Raw genomic sequence first — 27,857 nt, forward strand, 5'->3', positions numbered from 1 at the left:
ATGGAAATGCCAGTCTTCATAATTCTGCCCCAATAAATGAGTGCTTGCCGCATGTCTGGTCGCTGCCATCTTTACACGTAACAGTAATCGAGCACAAGTGTTAAAATTCTTGTTTGCCCGATCTGCCCATGTAATAGTCCTTCAAAACAATTGTTTGTAACAAGGAAGCCTATTGGGCTATCATGCTACCCCTGGTTTTGGGTGTTCGTTGTGTTTTCCACATTATGAATAAATATATATATAGAATAAAGTTTTCGTATTCTTTTGCAGTGTTGACTTGGTTCATGCTCAGATCCATGTCGCAGAAGGAAAAAGCTTGCCTGAGCTTGGCCTGAAGCAAGAAAATATCCGTATTAATGGCTGCGCCATACAGTGTCGCGTCACTACCGAAGATCCTGCCCGGGGGTTCCAGCCTGACACCGGCAGAATTGAGGTAAGGATTCTGATACCTTATCGCCATGTTACACCATACATGCAAACCTACATACATCTTATCCTAGACAAAATGAAATGAGATTTGTATATTGAGAATGTCACATGCCGTTGCTTGGAAATTTTATTTGGTTCGGAAGAAAGATGAACTTGTAGAGAGAGGTGATGATAAAACCGGCTGTTACAGACTGTACCAGTCCTCTGAATGCTGAGGCTGTAAAATAAGATAACCAATTAAATAGGACTTAGATTCTACAGAATTGGTTCACAAGCAGCGTGTCCTGAATGCCAAGAAGGGCACGCAAATGACTAATGCACAAGGAAGGTCTCAATTATAAACAGTCTATGAGAGATCAGATGAACCTGGGATCTAGCTAGAATATTGTCCATGTTGTCTGGTCGTAGAGTAACAATATATTTCACAAAAGAATGCAAATTGCACATTTCATAAAACATAGAGTGATAGTTAATAATAGCGATGTGTTGTATAAATGTATACAATTCTGTATACAATTCTACAATACACAAATGTATATATGTATACAGCTATCTATACTAATTGGCCCATTACAAAGCTACAAGATATAAATTAGATAAGGTAAGATAAGATAATCCTTTAATAGTCCCACCATAGGGAAATTCAGTGTGTTACAGCAGCATGGATAATACAGTAATATATTACAAGAAAGAACACATACAAGCTCATGGCAGATAGAAAATATACTAGGAGTCATAGCAACTAAGAAGAAAAAGACTCAGGATCATTTAGTTCTCTGTGCAGATTGATCTCCGCTTAGCCTGATGTTGATTATACAGACTGACCGCGGTTGGGAGGAAGGACCTCCGATAGCAGCTCCTTCTCACACTTGGGGTGAAGCAGTTGGTCACTGACAGTACTGCCCAGTGCCGTCACGGTCTCATACATGGGATGGGATAGTGAAGGTAATTTAGGTTACTTATTTGTAAGTTCTCCACTCTCTTCTGGTCCTCCGCTGTTACATGTAACCGGTTCACATCTGTGCCAGGTTGTCTGTCGTTTGGTCCGCTGAATGACGGAGAGGCGGAATGCTAAAACAGAGGTTACCCACAGACCCCGTTAACTATAATGAAGTCTTTTGTTTTTATACTGAAAGCCGCAGACAGAAACCATTCTCTTCACTGTCCATTATCGACGATATATTGATGATCTGTTATTTATCTGGGGAGGGACACCCGAATCCTTTCTTGATTTTAATCAATACCTGAATACAAATTCATGGGGTTTACAATTCACTGGTAAAGTTAGTTCTGATCAAATAGATTACATAGACCTGTTATTAATGGATGTTGGTGATGAAATCCGCACAAAAACTTTCTTTAAAAGTGTTGACTGTAACAGTCTTCTTAACTATGACCGTCTTCATTTCCATAAATGGAAAAAGATTGTACCTTTTAGTCAATATAAAAGAATTAGGTGTAATTGCACAAATGATAATGACTATGCCTCAGAGTGAGGTTATTACTAAAAGGTTCAAAGAGAAGAACTATCCAATGTCCATTATCCAGGCGGCAAAAAAGAGATCAGAGTGTGTATTGATGTAGTGTTTATAATAAAACTTGGAGTTTTTATACTTGGTTCAGCGCAGTCTCTCCTTTGGATCTATCTTTATATCAAGTGTGATCCAATTGGTTGTATTTTTTTGCTGCAACTGCAATTTTACATCAAATTTATCAATTTACTGTTGCACAAATATGCTCAAAAAGTTGCTAATTTCTTTTCAGCAACTTTTCTTTTTTATTAGAGTTCTACAGTGGAGACCTAGCTCCCCTTCAGAGCAAAAACCTGAATTTCTTGGCCTGTATTCACTTGTGTGCAGGAGGCCTCAATGGTTCACTTAGCACAGATTAGTGCAGGAAGAGTTTCTGAGGGCACTGCTGCTGAGATTGCAGGGCTGCACAGTTCTCTCTAGAATTCGGTAGAACAGTTATTTGCCTGAATACTAAGGGTATGTTAACAGCGTTTTATGGAGGCTGAAACAATCTGCTTTAGGAATAAAAAAACATGTTTTAATACAGTCTGCTTCAGTTTCACCCTTCAGCTTTTCATGGACTTCAATTAAAAAAACAAAAAAATAAAACTAAACAGACTATAGCTTCTGTCACTCATCAGTGTTTTAGGACGGAGATGAAAGTGCAATATGTAGGATTTTTTTCCTCTGTCCAAAGAGACTGATGCCTGCCAGATATGATGCCAGCTGATAACAACAGATCACTTTATAATCCCATTGAAATCACCGCTGTTCAGATCTTTTGACTGAACAATGAAGGAAGAAACTAGTGTGAAAGAAGACTTAAGGAATCTCATCTACTTAGATAATCCCTTCCCCACTTTAGAGGGTATCGGGGCGTATTCGGTGATGGGACCTCTTGCCGTATCCTTGAGGTAGCCCAGACCGGGCAAGTGTTTATTTGTATCAATTCTTTCTAGGTTTATTGTTTTCCTTTAAAAAAATAAAAATAAAAATCATATAATTTATTAAAACTTTGCTTTTTTTGGCTTTATATTCTTCAGCCAAACCTGCCTGCCAACTAGCGCTTAGAACATATAAAGGCTTGTGAAACAACAAAAACCTTCTCTGGGGATTGGTTTGGATATTTTCATTTTTTCAGCTGTAATATTTCATTTTTTTAAAGTGCTAACAACAAAGCAATTTACACTTATTTACACAGACTTAAGTGTCTGGCCAGTTTTGTAAAAATCTTCGACCTGAAGACGGGTGAGTAACTCCGTCTCATCCTTCTTCTATGTGAATAATTAGCGGTTTTGCAGCGATACGGAAATTCTAACGGCGTTTAAATGGCATTGTAAATTGTTAATCTGAAAATGCGAACAGGAGATTACATGATGAAAGCATTATTGGAGCGTCCATCGGAGACTGGAGTTGGTTGGCGTTTCATTCGATCTGAATCACTAATCACTCCGCATCAGTTGATAACAAGCCTGTAATGTTGACTTGTCTGTCCCTTGAGTAACCCACAAGCCCTTTCCAGATGTCAGCATCTCTGCCAACATGTTCTTGTCCCACTTAGCAACATTTTTTATTTGTACAAGAGCCAAATTGACAATGATTGAACGCATCTCTGGCTGAACATATGACAAGTCCATTGTGTGGACTTTGTTAGCCGGGGCCCTCTGCAATGGTTAGAAAGTTTTTCATTTGGAATTTTTTGGGTGTCTGCATGGATGAGTTGGCGATCTTATTGTCATGTAAAATGCTAGTTCTCGACATTGTTACGGTTACAAAACTTTTGCGAATGGAACAAAGGATATAGCCATTTAGGGAAAAAAAGAGTATATTCCACACGTCATACTCTTCTTAGATGTGCAGGGCACTTCATATGGTGCTAGGGCTACACATTGAATTGGTAGCAGGTAATATCCAAAAGAAAAATGAAGTTGTCTGGCATAATGTCCAAGGGTTTTGTCTCTTAAATGTATCAAACTCCAGTAAGAGAGTTGTTAGTTCCAGAATAACCGTCATATTCCAGTTATTCTATGACTAAGAACTCCCTTACTTGGGTTGAGATATAACCCTTGGATATGTCATTTTATGATTTTAATGGATTCCAATACACATGGATGTTTTTTTTAAATACTGATACAATGATGGACAACTTCAATTCATTCCAACGTATCAAACTCACGGGCAATATCCTTGTGGGAACGTTCAATGTGGAAGCCAGTTCACATAAAAATATCTACCGTAATGTTTTATAAAACCGGTTTTCACATGGCCACAGCAATATTGCCTTACTTACTTGAGACTAATGGAAGAAGTTCGTCAATTTTACCACTCTGTATATAATGGGCAGCGGTCAGATATAGAATATGTTATACGACTACAGGACAACTATAGTGGGTCCATTGTGCTAAAACCCCAAAAAGTAAAAGTGAACAGTTTAGTCTTTATGAAATACCTTTCTGTGCATTGATGAGCAGAATATTTTTTCGGTAAGTGGGCACACTATTTGAAGGAGCATATAATATACTGAGGTAGATTTATTAATGAAAAGTCCCACAACTAAACTTCTAAGACAAGAATATGCAGAGATTTAGATCAATAAAATATATAATATATATATATTAAGCAATCTGCTCACAGGTCAGAAATTCCTCGATTTGCCCATGGAAAAATTGTGGTGTTTTACAGTAACTGCAAATCAAATTCCATGCCCACTTTGCGGTAAAAACCACGGCACGGACATGAGTAGGAGCTGAGCTTCAGTAACTAAGCACAGCCTCTACATGGAGAACAGAGTAATATTATTCTGGCTCTGTTCTCAGTATAGCTGTCAGGATACGGAGTCGCCGCGGTCTCCTTGCTGCGCGGCGTCTCCCTGGGAGACGTGTTAGGAGTTCTATTGGGTGTGCTTAGGTCATTAAGGGTTAATCTTTTCCTTGCTCTCAGTCTCCATGCCGTTAGCCATCAGGTGTGTTCTCTGCTGCTATTTAAACCCCACCCAGCCATGGATCCTTGCCAGCCATTCACTTTGGGTTTCCTGGTCCCCCTGCTCAGTCTGATTCCCTGTCTGTTTGTATTCCATATGTTTCTTGGTTTTTAGACCCGGCTTGTATTTTTGACTATCCCTTGTCTTTTGATTTGGTACCTTTTATTATATCTCCTGGCTTGACCTCTTGCTCGTCTGACCTCGCCTTCTCTTCTGTGTCTTGCTGGGACTTGTGGTCCTCCCTGGTTCCATGCTGTTTAGTCTTTTGTTTTGCATTGTATTTACACTGTGCTTTCTGTTTAGGTGTGACCCCGTGACTCCAGTCCCTAGGACTTTCAGGGCCTCCTCTCCCCTTATCCTAGCCGCCGGGATAGAAGCGTAAGGAGCCGTGGTAGGCGCACTTCAATTAGGAAGTGCATTGGTCTGCCTCATCTCAGATATTACAGCATAGTTATAGCTGCAGGACCTGCAACCCCTTTTGTCATTAGTTGCACAGTGTTGCTTTCCAGCTGTGTCACTTTGCACTGCCTGACCCTGACTCCAATCCTTACAATAGCATAAGGTGAGAACAGCTGATTAGTGATGGTTTTGGGTGGCCAATCCTTGCCGATCTGATAGTGTCTGTGGTTTTTTCACATTCTGTGACACTGAACAGCTCCTCCTCGCCACTCCCTTACCCTCTCCATAGGCTTTATGCCTGTCTGGGGCCAAAAGATTGTGGATCCCATGGCTGTCCCCACTGTATTACAAGAAGAGGAGTTGTAGAGCAGTATTAACCCCATTATCCAGCGTTGGAGCATCATAAAAGAAGACAAAATCGAAAACTTCCAGCCCCCACACAATGCTATTAAAAGCTCCTTATAGACGCGGCCTCCGTATTCTTAAGCTTTACCTTTTGGTGCAGTGAATGCACTGCAAGCAGTTTTGACATCCTGAGAAACTCCTTTAAGGTTTGGATCCTCGAGGCTAACAATCATTGGTTACAAATATTTAGTGAACCGTATAGTGACCACCCCTGTCCATATGCGGTATCGGTGTATATGAGCATTATAGATGGGGGCGCTTTATTCAGAACCCCCTATTCTTTGCTAAGAGCCCGCACTAATAGGCCTTTTATGACACAATAATTCCGGTGGCATGTATTATTTTTTAGTATTGAAGTCCGTCATCTCTGAAGCACTAAGCTGAAGAGTCATTTATACCATTGTTTGCTCCATCCATTGTGCGCACACTTACGGATAGAGAATAGCTTACTGATTTATTTAACACGCTTTTTTTTGTGACAATGAACTGTGATGTGTTCCCGGGGAAATATTTTCTCTACACAACAGCGATGGGTCCTCTTTGTGAACTGTTTTCTAGAATCACATGTAATGCAAATCAGTCAGGAAGATGTTTATTTCATTTCTGTAAACTGTGTAGTCACAATGAGGAAGCCATGGCAGCATCTGTTTATCTGCCGCGGATTAAATCTCCTTCTCTTCGGCACATTTTTATTTAATGCCAAGAAAGGATTTCGCTATTTCCTCGCTAAGCAGTCACTCTCTTGGAATCCTTGTCATCTAGAAAAAAAAAAAATCTCCAGAGGGCTGAGATGTCTCATTAATAGCCTTACGTTGTCTATAACATGAAGATTCTGATCAGTATAAATATTTCTTCCTCCTTGTATTTCTTCTTCATCAATTATCCCTATAATATCTCAGCCATCTTTTAATAATCTATCTCACCCCTGACAACTTTGTTCTTTAACTTTACACTTTCTTAATTAGAGCGGCCTAGACAAGTGTAAGTGATGGTCTCCGCTCCTGCAAGGATTAGCTAAGCTGTGTTTTGCTCGGGCCAATGATGGACTCAACAAATGTTTGTACAAATGCTTCTCCCTGACAAATGCCTTGTATTATAGGGATTCTACCATTAAAACCTTTTGTGGATAAGACGATGGAATAGCCTTTAGAAACGCTATTTGTCTCTTACCTTTAAACGTGGTCGCCGCTGCGCCGTTCCTTAGAAATACCGGTTTTTACCGGTATGCAAATGAGTTCTCCCACAGCGATGGGGGCGTCCCCACCACTGCCAGAAAAGTGTCTCCAAGCGCCGCCTCCTTCTTCATCCGCTGCATCATCTTCAATGTCTTCTTCCAGCACAGGCTCGTAACTTCTAGCAGAGCAGACTGTGCAGGCGCACAGACCACAGGAAAATGGCCGCTATCAATACTGTGCAAGCGGCCATATTCCCTTGACCTGTGCCTGTGCAGTCTGCTCTGCCCAAGATCCGAGGCCTAGAAGTTTATGAGCCTGCGCCGGAAGAAGACATTGAAGATGACGCTGCGGACGAAGAAGGTGGCGCTTGGAGGCACTTCTCTGGACGCCCCCATCGCTGTAAGAGAACTAATTTTCATACCGGTAGAAAACGGTATTTCTAAGGAACGGCGCAGCGGAGACCACGTCTAAAGGTAAAAGATGAATAGCCTTTCTAAAAGCTATTCCAACGTCTTATCCACAAAAAAAAGGTTTTAACGGTAGAATCCCTTTAATACGTGCAGCGGTCAGTGGTGAGTAGTCAGCAGCACGTCCCCCTCATGTAACAGGGATGTGCTGCTAAGTTACCTGTATAGGGATAGTATCTACATACAGTATGATGATTGGAAGTTATGAAGCACCGATGAATTAGCTATATCATTATCATTAATTGTGCTTGGTACAGGCAGAAAATCTGACATTACAAATGGACCGATGAAGGCCACTTTTTGGGAACAAGTGTTTGCACATTCCCAATAACTGGCCTCTGCGAGTGACCAAATTAGCCGACAGATATGACAAATGCTCATTGACAATTGTTTACACTGTATGTATTTAACGTTGTGCGTATGCAGGTTTTCAGCTGTGTCTACAAAACGTCAGAAAAATGTAGACAAAATACTCTATATGAACCCAGCCTCACAGTGAGGCCCCACGTTACGGAAATGCAACTTTTTGTTGCAGATTTTGCTGTGGTTTTTTGAGTCAAAGTCAGGAATGGTTTGAGCAGAAAGTAAAAGTAGAAGCGCTTTATATGTGTTACAGGCAATGTAAAAAGCAGGCGTTCTATAGAATATTGTGTAGCATGCCCTGCGTTTTTAGGCAATGTATGAAATGGGAGAATCATTACATACTTTGCCTAGGCATTTCATAGAATGCCAAAAGCTATTTAGGCAAAGTATGAAAAACCAATGATGGAATGAGAGCGCCATTTCCCAAAAATGTATTAAAATACAATGAAAGTTGTACAAAACCCAACATTTATTAAGGACCAAAGCAAATACTGTTTTTGGCAGCATTCCCTCGAATTTTGGACAGTTCATCGTCGAATTGTTGTTTTATGTTTTTCTCCAATACTCCAGCTTGCTCCTCCTCCCACATTTTTCATGGACATTCACGAACAAAACTAAGTCTAAGCCTGAGACAACAGCAGAGACCGTTGTATCGCGCAGGTGGTGGGTTCATGCTAGAAGTGCGCGATCGGAGATGCGGCTAGTGCCTTGCTGAAGCGCGAGTGTTATCTATTTCATACTTTGGCGCTTTCTCATTTGGCATTGTATAGAATGCCTAGGCAATGTGTGAAATGACGAATTGTTTCATACGCTGCCGGTTAGTTTTAGGCATTCTATAGAATGCCGGATTTCATACAATGCTGGTAACATATATTCCCCATTCCTTTTGTATCTATTATTGGCTTTGGCTCAAAAAAACGCAGTGAAATCTGCAACAACAAAAAAAATCTGCGTTTTTGCAATGTGGGGCCTCATTCTAGAAGACATAAGAGTGGATACATTATATCCTCTGTGCTCAGTCTGAATATCGTACTATTTAAAACCAACCTTCAGACTCGGATTTCTGACCATTCTTAGAGTTGATGAAATTGATCAAGTCGACCTTTTCCACCCACAGTTTAGTTATAATGAAACCAATCCCCATCTTTTTCATTAGTCACAATAATTCTAAGAAATTTTTTATTTTTATTCCTTACAATGAAGTTTCCTTCATTTTTGCATACGTTAAATCAGTGGTTAAAGACTAGAGCTTCCAAACCGATCAATTGTCCATTTACATACACCAGTTTAGATTGACATTGGTCTGAGAAATTGGTCAGATATCTGTATATGTGAGGCATCCCCAGGGGTCTTGATGGGGTGTGATAGTCTGCATGATCATACATAGGATTGAGCATTGGTGCCTGGCAAGCAGCTGAGCAAACGTTCATTCATTGTGGATTGCAGATTCTGTGCAGCTATAAAAATCATCGTATATTGGCAGCACATCTTCTCATGTAAGCAGGGAATTTGCTGTCGGAAATGATGTTAACTATACGAGAGGAGGGGGAAATGTTTGCGTGAACGATTAATAAGTGAATATTATGTTATGTGTTATGGTGCAGACATACAATGCAGTCCCAGCCAGTATTTTAACTTCTATTGTTAAACATTTATTGACTATTGCTTGTTTGTGTGCTTCCTTTCGCATAGTTTTGCAGGTAAACCTGCAACCTATAAACAGGAGAACATGTAAAATCTGTAAACAGTGAACACAGTGGATGGCGCCGTACTGTGTGTCTTTACCACTTGCATATCATTGATCAGCTTTCGATATGTGCTAAGAGTCTGCCTGTATAAAAGGACCCTCTTTACAACCCCTACTGAGCCGCTATCCATAGAAATAAAGATCTCCGAAACAGTCAAATGTAAGAAATCTACCGTTCCTGTCACTTCTATTCACCATGCTCTATGTAAGAAAATAGAGGAACGGTGTGGGCCCAAAACCAATGCAACTTCTAAAAGTTTGATACTGTACCTCCTAGCCTTTCCTAGATTGCCGGGTGCTCACTGCATTCAATGTACAGTGTGTACTATTCTGTGAGCTGTCATACGGAGTACTGTAAATGTGGTGACACTGTGTACTTTATTAGCTTGTGTGACCTATATTGGTGTAGTTTATTGCGTACATCTCTTCTATACAATGTTCATTTATGTAGACTCTTTAGCGGAGAATAAAGTCAGCACTTGCATTCAGTCTCCAATTAACAGGCCGGGACAAAGCGCCTACTGACAAGATGGGGATAGAGTGGAGGCTCCAGTAAATAGGCCATTAAGAAATAATTAATGACGGGATCTGGGTAGCACTTTATCGACCCTGGCAGCTCTCCTCCTGACCTTCAGCTAGGATCTTCTCTTGGCACATCAGAAAGCTTGAGAATATTCCACATCCCATCTTGTGAGTGTTCAAGCTTTACGTGAGATGCTGTCAAACAAGAAATTCAGCCATGATCACTTATTGGCAATCCGTTTTTTTAAGCTGCTTAGGTATTACAAGACTGTGTAGCTATAATTCATGGATGTTTAATAGTATATGTTCAGAAATTTTATATAACCTTACCTATAGTCACAGATTTGTAAAGGGGTTTTCCCACAAACACAGCTTGGGGCCAATTCACATGGACAGGTTCAGTCCGAGAAACAAAAATTTGTTACAGGTGCGTTGCCTAAATCACTGTAAGATGACTTGTACAGACTTGTACATGACCGTGTGCGTCTAACCTGGCGGTGATTAAACAGTACAAACACTACATGGATGTGGATGAATGGACCTCTACTGAGTTTTGCTCCAGGCTCACTGATCTATACACAGGCCATGAAAATTTAAGGCAGTTTATATTGTGCCATAGAAATAAATGGTTCAGTGTGCTACCCTAAAAAACCAAAAAAAAAAACCCAAACCATAACTAGTACACTGACCATGTACACTGGTATGTGTATGATGAGGCTGTTCTGTTCAGATGAGCAATGGTCGGTTCAGGAAATGTTGCCATCGTTTGGACTGAATTGTTGATCAGTGGAGTTCTGACTGCTGGAACCCCCACAGATCCACAGAATGAAGGACCCTCAGTTCTAGTTACAGTTCCTTAAAGGGGTATTCCCATAACTCTTGTTCTATAGCCTCCAGGCTCTGTGCTCTCTTAACTTCCTGGATTTCTCTGCACATTGGTGGGCGGGGTTTCACTTGCTGTGCTATCTGCTATGTTTGCAGTCAGTAATGAGGGATTGGTTGTAAATACATTACCACAGTATAAAGCTGATGTGGAAACTGATGTAGCAGAGCTGGATTACATACAGAGGTAAAGGACTCCTTATCTCAGCCCTTATCAGCCAAATTAAATTAAACCGGCTGATAAGTGGAAAACTGAAGATAACACAGTAATCCCGGAGCTCACACCTCCCCCCTCCTCTATCTGAGGAGCTCCGTTGCTTGTCAGCCCCTCCCCCCCTGAGAGCAGGCAGCTACATCACTTGGGAAATGAGCAGATAAGCCCAGTGGCCATCGAAACGCAGTGTCAACAATGAAGTGAATGAATTAAGATAGCGGCCAAACAAAGCAGTTTTGATTAAAGCAATGTATTTAGGAAAAGTCTTAAATCCACATAAACTAGCAGTATAGATAGGATCCTTGTGATGGGACAACCCCTTTAAAGCTGAGTTCACACGGGGTATTTTGGTTAGGATTTTGAGTCCGAATCCGCCTCAAAATCCTGACCAAAAACCGGCTCCCATTGAAATAAAACGGCTCCCGGAAAAAAGAAGCAACATGCTCATTCCCACATGAAGACACTCCCTCCTCCCGACTAGGCCCATGTATTTGGGCCTAATCCAGATCAGAGTGTCGTGACTGGTGCCTGTGTACTGCGCCGGCATCCAGTCGCGGCTACCCGTATTTTGGACCGGAACCTGAGGCCGCCTCTGCGTCAAATTCTGGTCCAAAATACCCCATCTGAACCCGGCCGTAGTTTTCCCTGCATGGTGATTCTTTCAGCCATTCATTTAACTGGACGGGTGTGGTAGGCCCATGTATATGGAAAAAGGGCTTTGGTTTCTTTGTTGTTAGTTCTTGTGGGTTTTCAGAGACCAGACCCCAATGATCCTAATGTTATGGTACATTTACTAGTGATATGCCAGAACATTATAATATACTACGACAAGAGAATAGCACTTTGTGATTTATAAAGTTACTTTATAGTTTCCACTTTTGGTGGGTGTTGATATTCCAGTTATAACTATATACCAGACCAATTTTCGGAAGGTTGTTACAAACCTACACACTGCCATATGCTACAGATTGTATCTAGAGAAGCAAAGAAATGATTCAGAATTAGAGAGATCTGGTAATAACATACAAATGGTGAATTAAATAAAAATTTCTATTTTAATATTGGCATATAAAATGTACATGGTAAACTAGTTGTATGTGTGTATATTTGTGCGTAGCTGTAACGCAGTGTAGTTCTCAAAGGCCCTTTAGGCACACGTAATATGGCCTAAGGAAAACGTGTCTTTGTTGCCCATAGCACCAATCATGCCCCAAGTGTCTCTTTTTTAAAAAAACATTTTTTTATTAGGATGAATACAGAATAAAACTTCTCCAGTGAATGGTTGCTATGGGCAACAAAGACAGCTTTACTTTTAGATAAATCTGCCCCAAGTGTCTGTTTCTTGGATATTTACTGACTCCTAGGGAAATTACTTCTGATTGTTCAAGGTTACTTATAGATCAAGTCTCATCTCCTGTCCTTTGGGTTGAAAATAAGGTTCTTATCACTGGGGGTCCGACCACTGGCACACCCCAGTAATTGAGACCTCAAAGTTTCCTTCAGTGCTTCATGTGAATGGAGCAATAGTGCACTTGCATGGTAACCACGCGTTTCACTTCTATGTTGGAGATCGTGTTCTAGGCACTGAGTTGTTGTTGCACTGAAGATACGGTCACTTCAGGTTATTAGGGCTAGTTCACACGTGGGCAAAGGGGAGGTTTTTGACAGCGGAATTCGCTTCAAAAACCTCTCCTTTAACATGGTGGTCTATGTAGACCACTAGCTTTTTTTTTCCTCCTAGCGTTTTCCGCCTGAAGAAGCGACATGACCTTTCTTCAGGCGGAAAACGCCTGAAGAATTGCATAGAAGTGAATGGGAGGCGAAAACCGCGCGGTTTTTTGCAAAAAACCGCGCGGTTTTCGCCTGCAGTTTCTATAGCACATATAGGAAAAAAAAAACCCTAGCGAAAACCGCTAGCGAAAACCGCGTCAAAAACCTCGTCAAAAACCGCGTGGAATGCAAAAAACAGCGTCAAAAAAACTCCTCGAGGTTTTTTACCTCGCACAAATAAGCTAGGCGGTTTTCACGTGTGAACTGACCCTTACAGTTCTGCTGATACCTAATAAGTGTAGGTTTTTTAATTACATTTTTCTATACATTAAAAGATTCCTATTCTAAATTTTTATTGCGATTGGTGTTGCCATGTTAATAGAATGACCTGATTTGCAGGAATAATTCCACTTTGATCATGTCACGGACGCTTGACTATGGCAATCAAGGGGTTAATACGCTATAGTCAGAGGTTCCTCCTATCCTGATGACTATAAAAATAATCCAAATGTGAACACCCCCCCCCCCCCAACTCACATATATAGACAACGATCTCCAATCGTTCCTGGAAACACTCCTGTACACGGATCCTAACCCCCTCAGCTTAGAGCAACGTTGTAAGGGAGAAAAGAAGCAAAAACCGGGTCCAGCAAACGAGGAGGAATCCAATAAGAATTAAAACTTTAACTTTTAATGTTGATGCATGAAGAAGCAAGGTTATGTGCAAACCATGATCAAAAAAACAGTCCATAGGTTAGACTGACGCGTTTCAGAACCTTTCTGTCTATGACTAAAGAGCGGAAAGGTTCCGAAATGCGTCGGGTTAACACATGGACTGTTTTTTGATCATGGTTGTTTACACATTATCTTGTTAAGTTTTAATTTTATTGGATTCCTCCTTGATTGCTGGACCTGATTGTTGTCATTAGACAACCGATCACCGTAAAAGCAGTAATTTTACCGCAGCGCCATAAAACCGTATCTTAGAATATGGCCCCTGGCATGTTTGTGATCATTTACAGGTGAAAATGTAGGTTTTAGGGACAACTTGGATCTCGGCCTTGCATTTGAGCCTCCCCGACACCCCCCTGTTCCCACTTATCTTCCACTATTGATTCTTCTCTTCTTCACGGTAATTCCTTGATCTTGTTTTCCCTTATACTTTACCTTACGTTACCTTTCTACATCTCACTTTTCAAGCATAAAATTTCAGTCCACTCTTGACCAGTCTATGTTTTTTTTTTCCTCTTCTACTCATTATTTATTTACACGTTATCAGTCAGATCTATAATACTGTGCGATACATTACCAGCAAACCAGACAACAAACACAGCAGAATGTTCTCGGGATGCCGTAGACTTCTTAAAGACTCTTCGGTTTCTTTTTTCTTACCTGAGGCAGTAAAGTGCAGAGATTTCTTCTGGACTTAGCACTTCTCTTTATTCAGTGGTTAGTAGGTAGATCGCCAATCTCATAGTCATTATGGATGTTCTTCATGCAATAGTCTGATCTCTTCCTACAAGGACCTACCTGACTTTAATAGCAACACTTACAGTTAATGGCCACCGTACATATTCTATACCAAGCACAGACTGCCCCCTTCTATTGACTGTGTCACTCTAATGCATATGTGTCAACCAACGCACTAGAGTTTCATGTATTTTTAATGTCATAGATTTCTTTCTTTTACAAGGAACATAAAAAACACATAACCGTAGAAGCCTATGGTGTATAGAGTTTGATATATGTAGTCTATCCCATAGTGACCCATATATCTCTTTACTGTTTATAGATCTTCTCCTTGTCAACTCTAAAACTCATTTTTGCACTCTTGTCTGAGTCAGCCTGTTGTCAATCACCATCATTGCTTGTACCCGTATAATGGGATAACCCAACCCCCTTGTTCTGACTTTGTGATGTCAAGAATGTTGTACCCAGGACTGTAGGCAAAACCTTCGACTGTATTTATCCATCATCAGACTAACTCATAAATGGCCGACCACCATGACAAGTCAGAAGCAGTAAAGTATTTTCAAGCTGGAGTTTTTTCCATCTCCACTTCCACCCAAAATTGGTCCAGACTCTGATTGCAGAACTCTGACTCCACAGCCTTGGTTGTACCATGGATGGAGTTAAGCCGAGCACGCTCAGTGGTGTGGCCACGAGTATTTACGGCATTACATTGGGTCTTATGAAGACCCACTTCAGAAGATCAAGTCTGACGGTGTTACAACTTGGTTGCTTACCCATGAGGAACTTTACTAGTGCAGTTTGCTAAAGAAAGAACTTTTCCAGAAGACTCAATCTCAAGATTTATTTGGAAATAAATAAAATGAGTCAACATATGACATTAAGTTTCTTGGTAATAATAGAAACGGGGCAAATTCAGTACAAGTATAGTGATATCATATAGTGGTCAGCAAAATATTGCTACAGTAAATAATGCATCCATTGCCACACAGCATATACAGTATATAGGACATCAGGTGCATATATAATATGATATGATGTAACCCACAGTTACTCAAATACAGCCATAGATTCCCATGTTGTGGTAAACACTGCCATACTCTTATGTTCTACCTGGATCCTTCTCCATAAAGGACAATACAGAAACATTACATCTATGCGGTGCACTAGTGACGGTGACCTCAGTTATGTCCTTAGCCCCAGATTTGGTGTCAGGAAGTAGAACATTTCCCAGTTTCCAAAGTAGCAAAGAGTAGCAGTGGTGTCTAATATAGAAGTACAGTCATGGGGATTAGGCTGAGCCTGTACCCACCTTGTTCCCTGTCTCTTACAGCTGGACAGTATGGGCACCAAGGAGAACCGGGTAGAGGACCTCTATGATAGTAAATCTAGTAATTGTTTAACATTCTCCACTGTTGTATCATCAATGCGATTTCTTTATGTTTAGCAGTTGGAACAACTCTGGTCCATTATGATGCATGTCAAATGTAATTCAGGATCATCAAACGTTTCCTGTGTCTCTTGCCTTTGAAGACATCCCTTTGATTTCTTTGCCTATGTTGTTCATACCCCTTTGCACCCCGCTTTGCACTCTCCTGGGTACGAGGGCTCCCCTGTTAGCTGTTCAGATTGAGCCCCTTTCAATAGTCTGGGAAAGTTTTGACACCTTCAATCCCCTTTTTGATTACCTCTTCACTCCCTCCTTATGTACACAGAGAGTGTTTTTTACTTTTATCTCTCTTCTATGGTGTATAAAGAGCACACAAACTGACACTTTATAAATAGCCAGGCGCGTTCTTGGCCCATAAAAAAGAATATTCGGAATGCCTCTTTTATTGTTTCAGGCTGCAGTGAAGGAGCTGCTGTTCTCCTTTATGATATCATTTATTTATCAGGCGTGTCAACTAGGAGTCTTTTCATCTTCTCCAGAAGTGCCTATTACCATCACCACCTTCCATTTATTTATTATTTACTCTTATTATTGAGGAAGATATGGGGCTCTGCATTAACCATTACATGCCTTTCTGCTTCTGGCCGCAGCTATTCCAAGGCATTTGTTTTTATTTTCATTTGTCAAGGATTTTCTATGTTGAGGACACATGGCCATATGTTCTGCACCGATTCTCGCCTTGTTTCTACTGGTCAGGCATTTAAGGGGGGGGGGGGGTTAGTGTCTGCAGTTTTGTTAGTTTGCTGTGATGGCTCCACTCAGGAGACCCTCAGCAGGTGGGAGGGACTGGTAAAAGTTCAAAGAGAGCCCTGGACTCTGCACATGAAGGGGTTGCCTCCAGGACCCTTGTGGTCTCTGTACAATGGGTGCAAATATTAGACTTCTTGATCTTGTAGCTTGCACGACCCCGTTGCTCCAGATATATTTAAACTGATGTTCCAATTTGATAAATTTTAATTACTGATTTTAATTATAAATAAAAAAAAGAGGGTCAGAATTGTGGGACTAGATGTCATGAAGAAGAGGCCTTAGATATATTAATGTGAGAGTGGCAAACTGTCTTACCAAAACCTTAAATAGCACACACTCAGAAATTATCTGGTCCATTAGAATAACTACCTGCGTTAAATTGTAGTGAAGGTGATCTTCTTACATGTGGCTTTATTAGAGACTTCTGTTTTCTCGTCTGGTCCTCAGCTGGGTCATGTGACCAGCAATAAGACTGTGCAATCGACAGCGCATTTTATGGGTGGACTGAATGTTAGTTTCTCGGTCTATTCTTATGAAGATCTTAATGTGAAGTTTCCACAAAAGAAAACCTAGAGTAATTTGAAGCAGACAAACCACCTCAACCAACCTCCTCTTCATTGTCCAACCCCAGCAGAGTGCTGAAGCAGAGCTCATGGGAATGAATGGAGAAACGGACTTCCTGCCCACACAGAACATTGTGTCAGTTGTTTCGTCGTCTTGTTGGTCACAGCCCGCTCCTGTATCCATTAGAAGTGTAAGCCATCACCTTCCTTATTTGCAGAGCATGTACCTTGTTCTTGCATTCTGATGTTCCTCGAGACCACTTCCATTTTCCTGCATGTTATCAGGGGTGAACCTGGGGAGGGGAGGCCGCTGGAGCAGCGCTGCATCCACAGGGCCTCTCTAAGTCACCGCATGGTGACACTAAGCCAGTCTAGGACAGCTTGTCCTGGACTGGCTTAGGTAAGCAAAAATGCCGCCCTCCCAGGGGCCCTGGCATAGCGCCGCCTGAAGCGGTCGCCTCATGGGAGGTGCGACGCTGCATGTTATAGAAGTATGTCTGCCAGCAGGAGTCTGCACATCTTGGTCAGAACCTCTGTACAAGATCTACAGAAGGATTGGGATCCCAGTTGGGGAACACTTTCTCTATTTGATATTGACCGTAATCTGAAATAAACTGAATTGGTCTGACATGGCTCACTTTGGCGCACTTTTCAAAATAGACCCCACAAAATAGAAATGAAAAGTTCAACTGTCCCTCCAAGCCGCGAAACCGTTCCGTTTTTTCTGTGTGCCATAAAAGGTCAGAGCACAATGTCCATACAATGCCCGTGGCGGGATGGTGGGTTATATAGATATCTGTGAGAGTGGGCTCGCTGGAGCATACCTCCCCCATACAGCTCCCAGATAAAGTCTAATGAACTCATTAGACTAATGACAGCGTGGATGACATTCTAGCCTGTAATGCTGAGAGTGGGTGTAAAGAATATCAGCTATGCAAATGGGAAAGCACTTGTACTATTCTTCATTTAGCAAAGGCCAGTAGCGTATCTCTTGTTTCCTCATAAATGTATACCGAATGAGGGAAAATGTGTACCGACTGTAGATACATTATATTCACATTCATTATATTCTCCTTCAGATTTCCATTTCTTGCTAGCGCTGAAATAAACTATATTTAACAGAGGCGCAAATAAATGCTATAACCTTGACCTTTCTGAAATAGCAAATAACATCCACATGCAGGAAATGGCAATTTATTAAATGGAAGGGGATTTCGGAGATCAAATATTGATGGCGATATTTATTTATTTTTTTCTATTATTATTATTATTATTATTATTATTTATTTTTATTTTTTTTGTATTTTTATTTTTTGTGGGTTCCCAGCTGGGGGACTCCCATTCATTAGAGTAGTCGTGGCGGGGGCTCAGTCCTATTTACTTGAAGGGTAGTGAGCGGATCCACTCGGCACCGCTGCCCATACAGACTTCATTTTGTTCATTGAGAGGTCAGGGAGCTCGTGTTGTTTGACCTTCACCAGTCAAATATTAATGGCTTATCCTACAGAGAGGTCATCAATATTTTAGTCCCGAGAATCCCTTTAAGTAAAGCAGATCCCTTTCCCAGTTTTGAAGCTCTCTTCTCTCAGTAGATATGTAGCGGTTACTGAGACTCTTCTCTTTTTCTGTTTTTTTGTTTTGTAGTTTTATTATTTTTTGATGTTGTGGGAATCGGTGCATTGACTTGCAGGAAGCTTCTGATGACCTTGTGCTTATGTAGAAGGGGCAACCTGATGAGGCAGAGCTCCAGTATAAAGCGTGTAGGAGGTAGAAAGCAGCAACCCGCTGCTGTATAATAAGATGAGCTGAAAATACTTCATTGTGAATTATAATTATTGGATTTCACCTGTTGCCTTCCTTATTATTTGTGTCAGTTTGCAAAGTTTCAAAAGCAAAAAAACTTTTCTAACTACAATATTTAAAAACCAAATATGTTGTTAGTCTATTTTAAGAGGCAGCTCTCCACTTTTAGGGTAAGTCAGCGCCGCACCTCCCATGAGGCGACCTGAAGTGACTGCTATACCAGGGCCCCGGGGAGGGCGGCATTTTTGCTTACCTAAGCCAGTCCAGGACAAGCTGTCCTGGACTGGCTTAGCGTCACCATCACAGAGCGGTGGATTGGGGAGGCCGCTGGAGCAGCGCTGCTCCAGCGGCCTCCCCTCACACTCAGGCAGAGAGCGGGTCCTCTCCCTGCCTGTTAACGCCACTCCGCCACGCCCCCTTCGCTCCGCTCCGCCCTTTCCTGGTGGGGGGTGGGGGGCGGCTTTCTGTTGTGGCGTTGGCGAAACAGGTAGGTTCACCCCTGGGGTAAGTTCACAGGTTTTTTCATAAAGTAGAAAAAAAATCTGCATCAGGATTTTGAGGCAGATTTTTTATCTTTATTTTTTATTAACCCTTTCCTAACATGCACCATATTATTTCTTTTGATGTTGGGCCTTACACGTGACAGCCGCTCAGGAGCTGAGCAACCACCATAGCCACCGCGGGTCCATTGTATTATACAGCGGAGACGGGGGATTGCTTTAATTAACCATGCGGATGGCTTGGGCAAACCTTACTGAGGCTCCATTTTCCCTATTGGATGCTCCAAGGTTTGCAGTGTATCTTATTAGTGATCAGACTACCAGGTGACCGGTTCTTAAAAAATAAAAGTTCAAATGACCTCATTTCCCTAAATCGGATATAAAAATAATGTAAAACGCATACACTTTAGGTATCCTCGTGTCTAGAAATTCCAAATCTACAAATTTTTCCCATAAAGGGAATGCCGTAGTGGTGAAAAACTTATGCTAAGTCGCTTTTTTTTTTGCCGTTTCGCCACCCATGAAAGTAAAATAAAAAGTGATTAAATCTTCAGACTTTCCCCCATGGGATATAGATAAAAAGTACATTTGGCACAAAAACTTCCATTATACAGAAATGTAAAAAATTTCTGAAGTTTTGAATTTATTTTAAGTTGTTGAAAGGTAACAAAAACTATATGAATTTGGTATTGCCCTAATCATACCAATCCGCAGAATACAGGGAATATGTAGTTTTGGTTGCATAGTAAAAGCTGTAAAAATAAAGTTGCACAAACAGTTTTTCTCTCAATTCCATCCCAATCTGATTTTTTTTTTCTTTTTTGCCCCCCCCCCCCCCCCCCCCAGCTTCCTAGTGCATTATATAGAATGTTAAATGGTACAAGTACAAAGTACAAAAATACAATTTGTCCCACAAAAACTACACCCTCAAGGCTCTGTGAACAGAAAATTTAAAAAGTTATGGCTTTTGGGAGGCAGCGAGTAAAAAATTTAAATTGATAAATGGCTGTGGGGAGAAGGAGTTGAGCAGATTTTGAAGAGGTTCTTGAAGTTGTTTTTGTAAGCGTTTCTTTATTTTTTTGCCTAGCACACAGTTTTGTTTCTTAAAAACCCTGACTTTTTTTTTTTTTTTTAAAGTCTTTTCAGGAAAAAAACAGCTAAAAAATCTCTTCAGTCCGTGTCCCTACTCTTTATCCCACCGACCAATCACTGCTGTCAGTGTCTAACTGTCCATGGATACTCCCCTTTGACAAGAGGGAATGATGACGCCCAGTTGTCAATGTATTCATTCAAAGTGAAGGGTGCCAAGTCTTCTTTATACAGATATACAGTACTTGCGTGCACAACTTTATATTCCCACAAGGTTGAGGCTGAAGCCTTGGCTTGTGAACACGTGACCGAGTGTGCTGTTTTTAATATCTTAATGTTTTTTGCTCAGAATTGGACATTGATTTCCTCGGCTGTTCGGAGATAATTATGCTTTCTAAAGAACTGGTTATACTGAACGCTGAGATGTTACATCTTACAGAATCATTTATAGGTTTTGCTGTTGAAGATTTTGACAAACTTGGATTTTACAAATTCTTTTTTTTTTTTTTTTTTTTTTTATTCTTTTTCTGTCTCCTTACCATAGGACATGATGATAAACATATTTCTAGTGAGTAATATGCAAACAATAACTCAGGCTTTTGCAGTGCTTTTTTGTGTAGAATCTCATTAGGAAATATGTAATTCTGTACTATAATTTTCAGATTTACATCTTAAAGGTTTATTTCAATGAAAAGTATTCCAGAGTCCTGTTTCTAGGCCTCTACTTTTCTCTAGGGTGTGGGCCCTTCTGAACTATAGAACCAGGGCCGAATCTGCAAAGCTTGTTGGAGCCAACCACTTGTACTGTGCACCATGTAGGGCTCAGTACTATTGATCTCCCAAAAGTGTTGTGGGGCACTCGCGATACATATACATATGTATACAACATCAATACCATACGATTACAGTCTTGTTGTGAAAAGTAATGAGCTCGTGTAGTGTCAAGGAGATTTGCCCACAAGTTAGGTACCCAATAAGTAAAACTATACAGTACGCTGCAGGAAAAAAAACAACGCATTAGTGATAAGCGAATAGTATTCGAACGACTACCTCGCCGGCATAGGTTTGCATCGAATATGTGAAGCGTTTAACCCCTTGGTGTTCGGCTGATTACACGCATACCTATGCCGGCGAGGTTTTCGATCGAATACTACTCGCTCAACACTACTCATCATCACTTCCCAATGGTCCCCCTACTACTCCATCTATCACACTGCTTGGTCCCACACTGGGTGTCACATTTTGGTGTTTCTGCATATACGGTAATACACTGTAGATGCCAAATAGACATTTCTGTCAAATCACCGAAACCGCACCGATCCATAATTTTTTAATTACGGTATATGTTTTGTTTTTTGTTTTTTTTTACAAAACCAGGAGTGGATTGAGCAGGACAGAAATTTTTGAAGTATTTCCTTTATATTTCCTGTTCCATTTGTCGCCATTCTTGACTTTGGCTCAAAATTCTGTAGCAAAATGTGCAACCTCTTTTTCCGAAACGTGGGACAGTCGTCTAATGGAGTATTTTATAGGCTCCCGTATGGCGCCTTCGAGAGGCATTGTGTTCTCCTTAGAAGCCAAGCTTTCAGAATCCCTCACACAACTTGTAGAATAGTGTAATAAGTATACTTTTTACCAGCTTGACAAGAGTACCTGCGCATGTAGTGAATATCCATTACATTAGCTCTTTCCGATTCTTATAGCAAAGGCTCACGCCGTTCTTCTTAATACCTACTGCTATATGATCGTATTAAATCTATAAAAGATCATTACGCTATAGTAGATAATGTACCGCTGTAGCAGGTTTTGTTCGGGTCACGTTGCCCATCTTTGTTCGCCCTGGCACGGTTTGGCACTCTTCCAGTTTTTGCGTAGCAGGAGACGCTTTCTATGGTTGCGCCACTGTTTAGACCTAAAAATGACAGCATTTAACTAAATGCACATTTTTCCTCAAGTTAGAAAACCTGACTGGAATAATTAAAAGGCAAAGAAGAAAAATGTGTGGCCTATCAATCCTATTATGAATGCTGATATCTTTGGAAATCATAACTATTCAGATATGCAGCGGCTGAATAAAATAAATTCAACCAGATATGCTGCGCTTTAAAAAGCTCCTTATTATCCAGGCCTGTCAGTAGCTGCTCCATCAGAATGAAGAATCACGCAGCCGCCGCTGTTAGGAATTCAAGGCCATATATTACCTTTTAATGCTTAGATTAATCTGCCAATCTTTCCCCAGGTTGTCACGCGTGTATAGCCTCCCTAGTAGAATCATGAAATGGACGGGGATACAGTCCGTGTCCTGCAAATCAGTCCCATAACAGGTTAATGGCCTATTTCACGGAACAGTAAAAATTGACCATTTATAGTGATCCGGTGAATGGGTTAAAAATGAGTCCCGGCGTCCCACTTGACATTTTGCACGTATTCTGTCACTTCTTTCCTACTTAAAACTTTATGGTTTTTCCCCCCGCTTCCCAAGTGTCCGTATTAAGCCATCATTTTGCTGGGCTTTCTGGATAACGGCTTTATTCCCCTCCCGTTAATTACTACGAGGAGATCAGAACATCTGCCTCTACCACACTTTCTTTCCTAGTGGAAGAGGGAAAAAAAAAGTTCCCGATTCAGCTGATGCAGAGTTTTATTTACTGCGGCCAGACGTTCTGCGATCCCTGGAGAGACTAAGTTGCTAGCTAGATTTATTAATTTCTTTTTTTTTTTTTCTTCTAAAATCACAAGTATAGAATTCCGTGCTTTTCGACAAGGCTTGCTAGATGGCAGGATTTCTGGGGTGCTGTGATGGGTCGTAAAAATCCCTGTTCAGCGGGATCAGAAATATTTACAGCGCCAGGCGCCTAGAGATACTGTGTGTCAAGACACTTTACAGCTGAAGGCCAGGGTTGTTAATAGCCTCTTAAAGGTGCAAAGGGCTCCTCGCCTTTACATCCAGGGTTTAATCAGTGTCAGCTAAAATTGCAGGGCACGCTGGGATGAGAATGGAAATGAATAAGGTCCTTCAGATTATTATCTACACTGTACGTAGGATAGGGGTATTTATGAGAAATTCTGCTAAGGGATGAAATCTACCGGCTGCAACACTACAAGGTTCTATGACGCTAGTTCTGTGTTATGGTGATCCGGTAGGAAGATACTGCACGTTGGGTGGTACGGCCATAGCAAACCTAAGGGGGCATTCACACGGAGTAACGCCGGGCATGTATCACAGCTATACACGCCGGCATTACGGCAGACTGCCAAACACTTCCCATTCACTTCAATGGGAGCACTCGTAACAGCGGCGTTTACGAGCACTCCCATTGAAGTGAAAGGGAAGTGTTCGGCAGTCTGCCGTAACGCCGGCGTGTACGGCTGTGATACACACCAGGCGTTACTCCGTGTGAATGCCCCCTAAGACACCTGGAGAAGATCATGCATGGATCTAACGCTCCTTTGTAGGTTCCCTATATGAAATTCTCTGAGCTTTGCACACTTTCTGCAGTAGTTTTCGCTCTACCCATTGTGTCAGGTTGGGGCAGAATATGAGGAATAGAATACAACAAATAGCGCCCGCAATGCACTGCTTTGTGAGGAGGATAGTCTAAAAGAAATGTTAGGCTGGCCGTACATATTAGTGCTTGTGGCTGATGGCGCCCTCTCCTGACTAGAGATGAGCAAGTACTGTTCGGATCAGCCGATCCGAACAGCACGCTCCATAGAAATGAATGGATGCACCTGGTACTTCCGCTTTGACGGCGGCCGGCCGCTTAACCCCCCCGCGTGCCGGCTACATCCATTCATTTCTATGCGAGCGTGCTGTTTGGATCGGCTGATCCGAACAGTACTCGCTCATCTCTACTCCTGACCAAGTGTGCATACATTCTGAAAGGGTACAGAGAACATGGCCCCTGCTGGGTACCTTGGACAGCAGCAAAATTGTCTTGAAGATTTTAAAGATCAGACATATTGAATTCTAACAGCCTGATCCTATTCTTCTCTGACATCTGTCATCTGGGTAGAAATGGGAAACCCCTATAACATTAGGAAAATGGCTGTCTCGGACAGAACTCTGCTGTGAATGAAAATGGAGTAAGTCGGGGGCCACACGGTGGCTCAGTGGTTAGCACTGCAGCCTTGCAGCGCTGGGTCCTGGTGTTCAAATCCCACCAAGGGCAAAAACCATCTGCAAGGAGTTTGTATGTTCTCCCCGTGTTTGCATGGATTTCCATCCCATATTTAAAATTAAAAAAAAAGACATACTGATGGGGAAAAATGTACATTGTGAGCTCTATGTGGGCTCACAATCTACATTTAAAAAAAAAAAAAAAAAAAAAAAAAGAAAATGGAGTAAGTCAAAGTTTGTGGTTTTTCCCCTACCAACTCCGTAACCCTGAGCTGAATTGTGGAGGTCTGCATCTATGGGATGTGTATGACCTATACTGTGGCTATGCCACAAATGTCCCAAATGACAAGGTCCCTTTAAGTGGTAAACAGAGGACACAGTCTAAGGATTTTAAAACAAAATAAATACAATTTTGGGGCCTTGGTATTGCAGTATTTTTGTGTTCACATGTTTTATGTTCTGGCTTACACCTGGGTGCGCTTGTCAAGATAAGTGCACTCTCTGGTGGAGCTCTGAAAATGAGATCTGAATCGCGCCACGTTGGGCCTCTAAATGGATGGGCCATCAAGTTTTATTTTTTTGTTTTCTCAGTAGGATTAGTTTTTTTCTTAGCCTTGTGGTAGTTAACCAACGTCAGGACGGGTTGTAAAATGTGCTTTATCGGTAACGCAGAACCTGGATTTACTGGGACAGTTTGACCTGCATCCTCCAGCACCGCGCAAGTCATTCTGTGCGCTCGTAAAAGAGCGGTTATGGGAGACTCAGGCCTTGTGCGCACCTACCCATCCCCTAATTATTTCAGGCCACTTCCACACTAGCTAAGAAGATTTATTTTCTAATCTGACAGGTTATAAAAGTCTGATGCTTCACCTAGTGGGTAAAAGATAAGACTTTTGTGAATGTCTATAGAAGGATTTAGACCTGGAGGATGAGGATTTCTGAAAGCCAGAAAAGCGCCGGCCCGCTCTCTGTGTCGACCACTCAGATGGCCGTTTTATGGATTAAAAAAAGCAAAACAACAAAAGACGTGTTAATGTAGGCATTTAGAGAGGAACTTCAGCTTTATCTGGAGAATGATGGCAAATTGAGCTTAAAAGGAATCTGCCGGGAGTGTCATGGTGCCCGAACCACAGGCAGCGTGGAATACCAGCGAGCGGCCTCATTATACACCACAAAGTTGTGCTATGAAATAAAGTTTTTGCTACACACAAACAGGGAGAAACCTGTCAATTGGGCAGGGAGAAGCTGGCCACATCACTGATTCAGACTCCTATATAATTTCTCTGAAATCCAGTGCGTTTTAGAGTAAAACAGCTGTTTGAAACAGGAAGGACGAAATCTTGGCAGAATAACTTGACACTAGGGGTCACACGGTGGCTCAGTGGTTAGCACTGCAGCCGTGCAGCGCTGGAGTCCTCGGTTCAAATCCTGTCAAGGGCAAAAAATCATCTGCAAGGAGTTTGTATGTTCTGCCCGTGTTTGCATGGATTTCCATCCCATATTCCAAAAAGACATACTGATAGGGAAAAATGTACATTGTGAGCTCTATGTGGGGCTCACAATCTACATTTAAGAAAGAAAAAACAAAACAAAAAAAAACTGGATGACACTACAAATGTAGCAGAGCTCACGCTGTCAATGACTGAGCTCTGCTACATCTGCTTAGACCTCCTTTATACCAGTCAGGATGACCTATTTCCTTCTAGAGCTATCCAATAATAACCGTACCTGGGTGCAGAGGGTTTCAGATTTTTATTGTCCTCTGGTCGAGACTTCAGAAGAATATGGGCATAGTGTGCCTTGTAGAAACATCTCTAGTGATCTCTGTTAGCAGCAGCCAGTCATCCATGAAAAATGTATGTTACTGTATATTTAAGGTGTGCACAGCATATCGGATGAGTACAGTGTTTGGCAGCAGTCAGCAGGTCACTGATGTGCCCTGTCAGTGTATCGATGTGACGCCCGGTAAGGCGGTATTCTGTATTGTCACTGATACTTTTTACTTATCCTGCTCGAAAATGCTTTTGATATCCTAATAGATGACATGGCGCTTCTGGGACTTGTGGCAAGTACTGAGCTTTCCTGTCACTCCATGTTTTGTCAGCGCCTTTTACACTGTAAATCCCAACCTGATTTATAGATCGTACTGTGCGCTATCATACTCTTATCTAGAATTGGGGATTCTTGAGCCGTATTCTTTTTGCCTGGCACAGTATTCAAAGCCTGAGCCTAAATATGCGCTTGAACCATGCGGATGACATTGGTTTTCCCGGCTCACATGCCAGAATTCCTTATACTTTTCCATTATGTACCCACTTTTGGATTTCTGCCTTTACGTCTATGTAGTCGTGTAGACTATTGAGTGTTTTTTAATGATCTTGGACATCCTAAACATTGCAGAGATGATGTGATAATGACTGGCTGTGTAGGCGCGGAGTGGTATTTTCTGACAGGGCTTGTTTAGGGCTCCGTAGCATCCTTGATATAATGGTCCAGTCATTGTGACATCTTGTGCTGCCATATTCCATTATGAATGGGTAAGCTAAAATGACAAGGCTGTCAGAGGGGAGCGCAGTCACAAGCTGACTATAGCTGTTTTCTTCCGGTGTGTATATCTATAGTGTCAATTTTTTTTTCCGAATTGGTGGTATACATATAATGGAGTGTCTAGATCCTCCAGAGGGCGCTGTAACACTTAGCTCACATCATTAGTCAGCTAATGGAAAAGTCGAATTTTTTTTTTTTTTTGCACTGATGACTTCACACTTAGGTCACACAATGGACTGAATGTTTCCTTGTGAGATTACTAAATTAGATTTATGTACTTCATTGTACTAAATAATAATTGTGACATCTTCACATAGATGGAGATCCGTATTCAGATCTAGCGGATGTGTATTTATAGATGCGTCGCTGCTCGGATACATTATTTCAGATTTCATTATCACTACTACAGAACATCAGACTCCATCCTTTAATGGGAAAATAATTTACAGGTCTCTTCTCCTATTTTGGTGCTCGTATAGTGTATTATTTTGCTCAGTTTCTTGAGTGTTTCCCCTTTGAAAGAAAATTTCTACAGAGCAGATGGATTCAAATAGTCTAATTTTGTACATTATTCTGCTTTATGTAAAGTAATACAAGAAGCTTGATGGTTACAGTTCTCAGACGGCACCAAATCCTAACAGCTACATTACACACAAGGTGTCGAGGTTGCTTAAAGCATGCCTCCAACTGTAAAACAGGCT

At 41.5% G+C, this 27,857-nt stretch overlaps 1 protein-coding gene across 2 annotated transcripts in view; it reads left to right on the forward strand.

The window, feature by feature from the left end:
- PC (pyruvate carboxylase) overlaps positions 1 to 27,857 on the forward strand; it is a 628,691-nt gene that overhangs the window by 136,537 nt on the left and 464,297 nt on the right. For both annotated transcript variants that reach the window (XR_012717231.1, XM_075281583.1), the window contains one exon: positions 271 to 433. Coding sequence is in view for 1 of the 2 variants with exons in the window: in XM_075281583.1 (XP_075137684.1) it covers positions 271 to 433 (163 nt within the window). In the remaining variant the exon portion in view is untranslated. The remainder of the gene's footprint in view (positions 1 to 270; positions 434 to 27,857) is intronic.

The sequence above is a fragment of the Leptodactylus fuscus genome, chromosome 7 (assembly GCF_031893055.1).
Source record: "Leptodactylus fuscus isolate aLepFus1 chromosome 7, aLepFus1.hap2, whole genome shotgun sequence".
NCBI lineage: Eukaryota > Metazoa > Chordata > Amphibia > Anura > Leptodactylidae > Leptodactylus > Leptodactylus fuscus.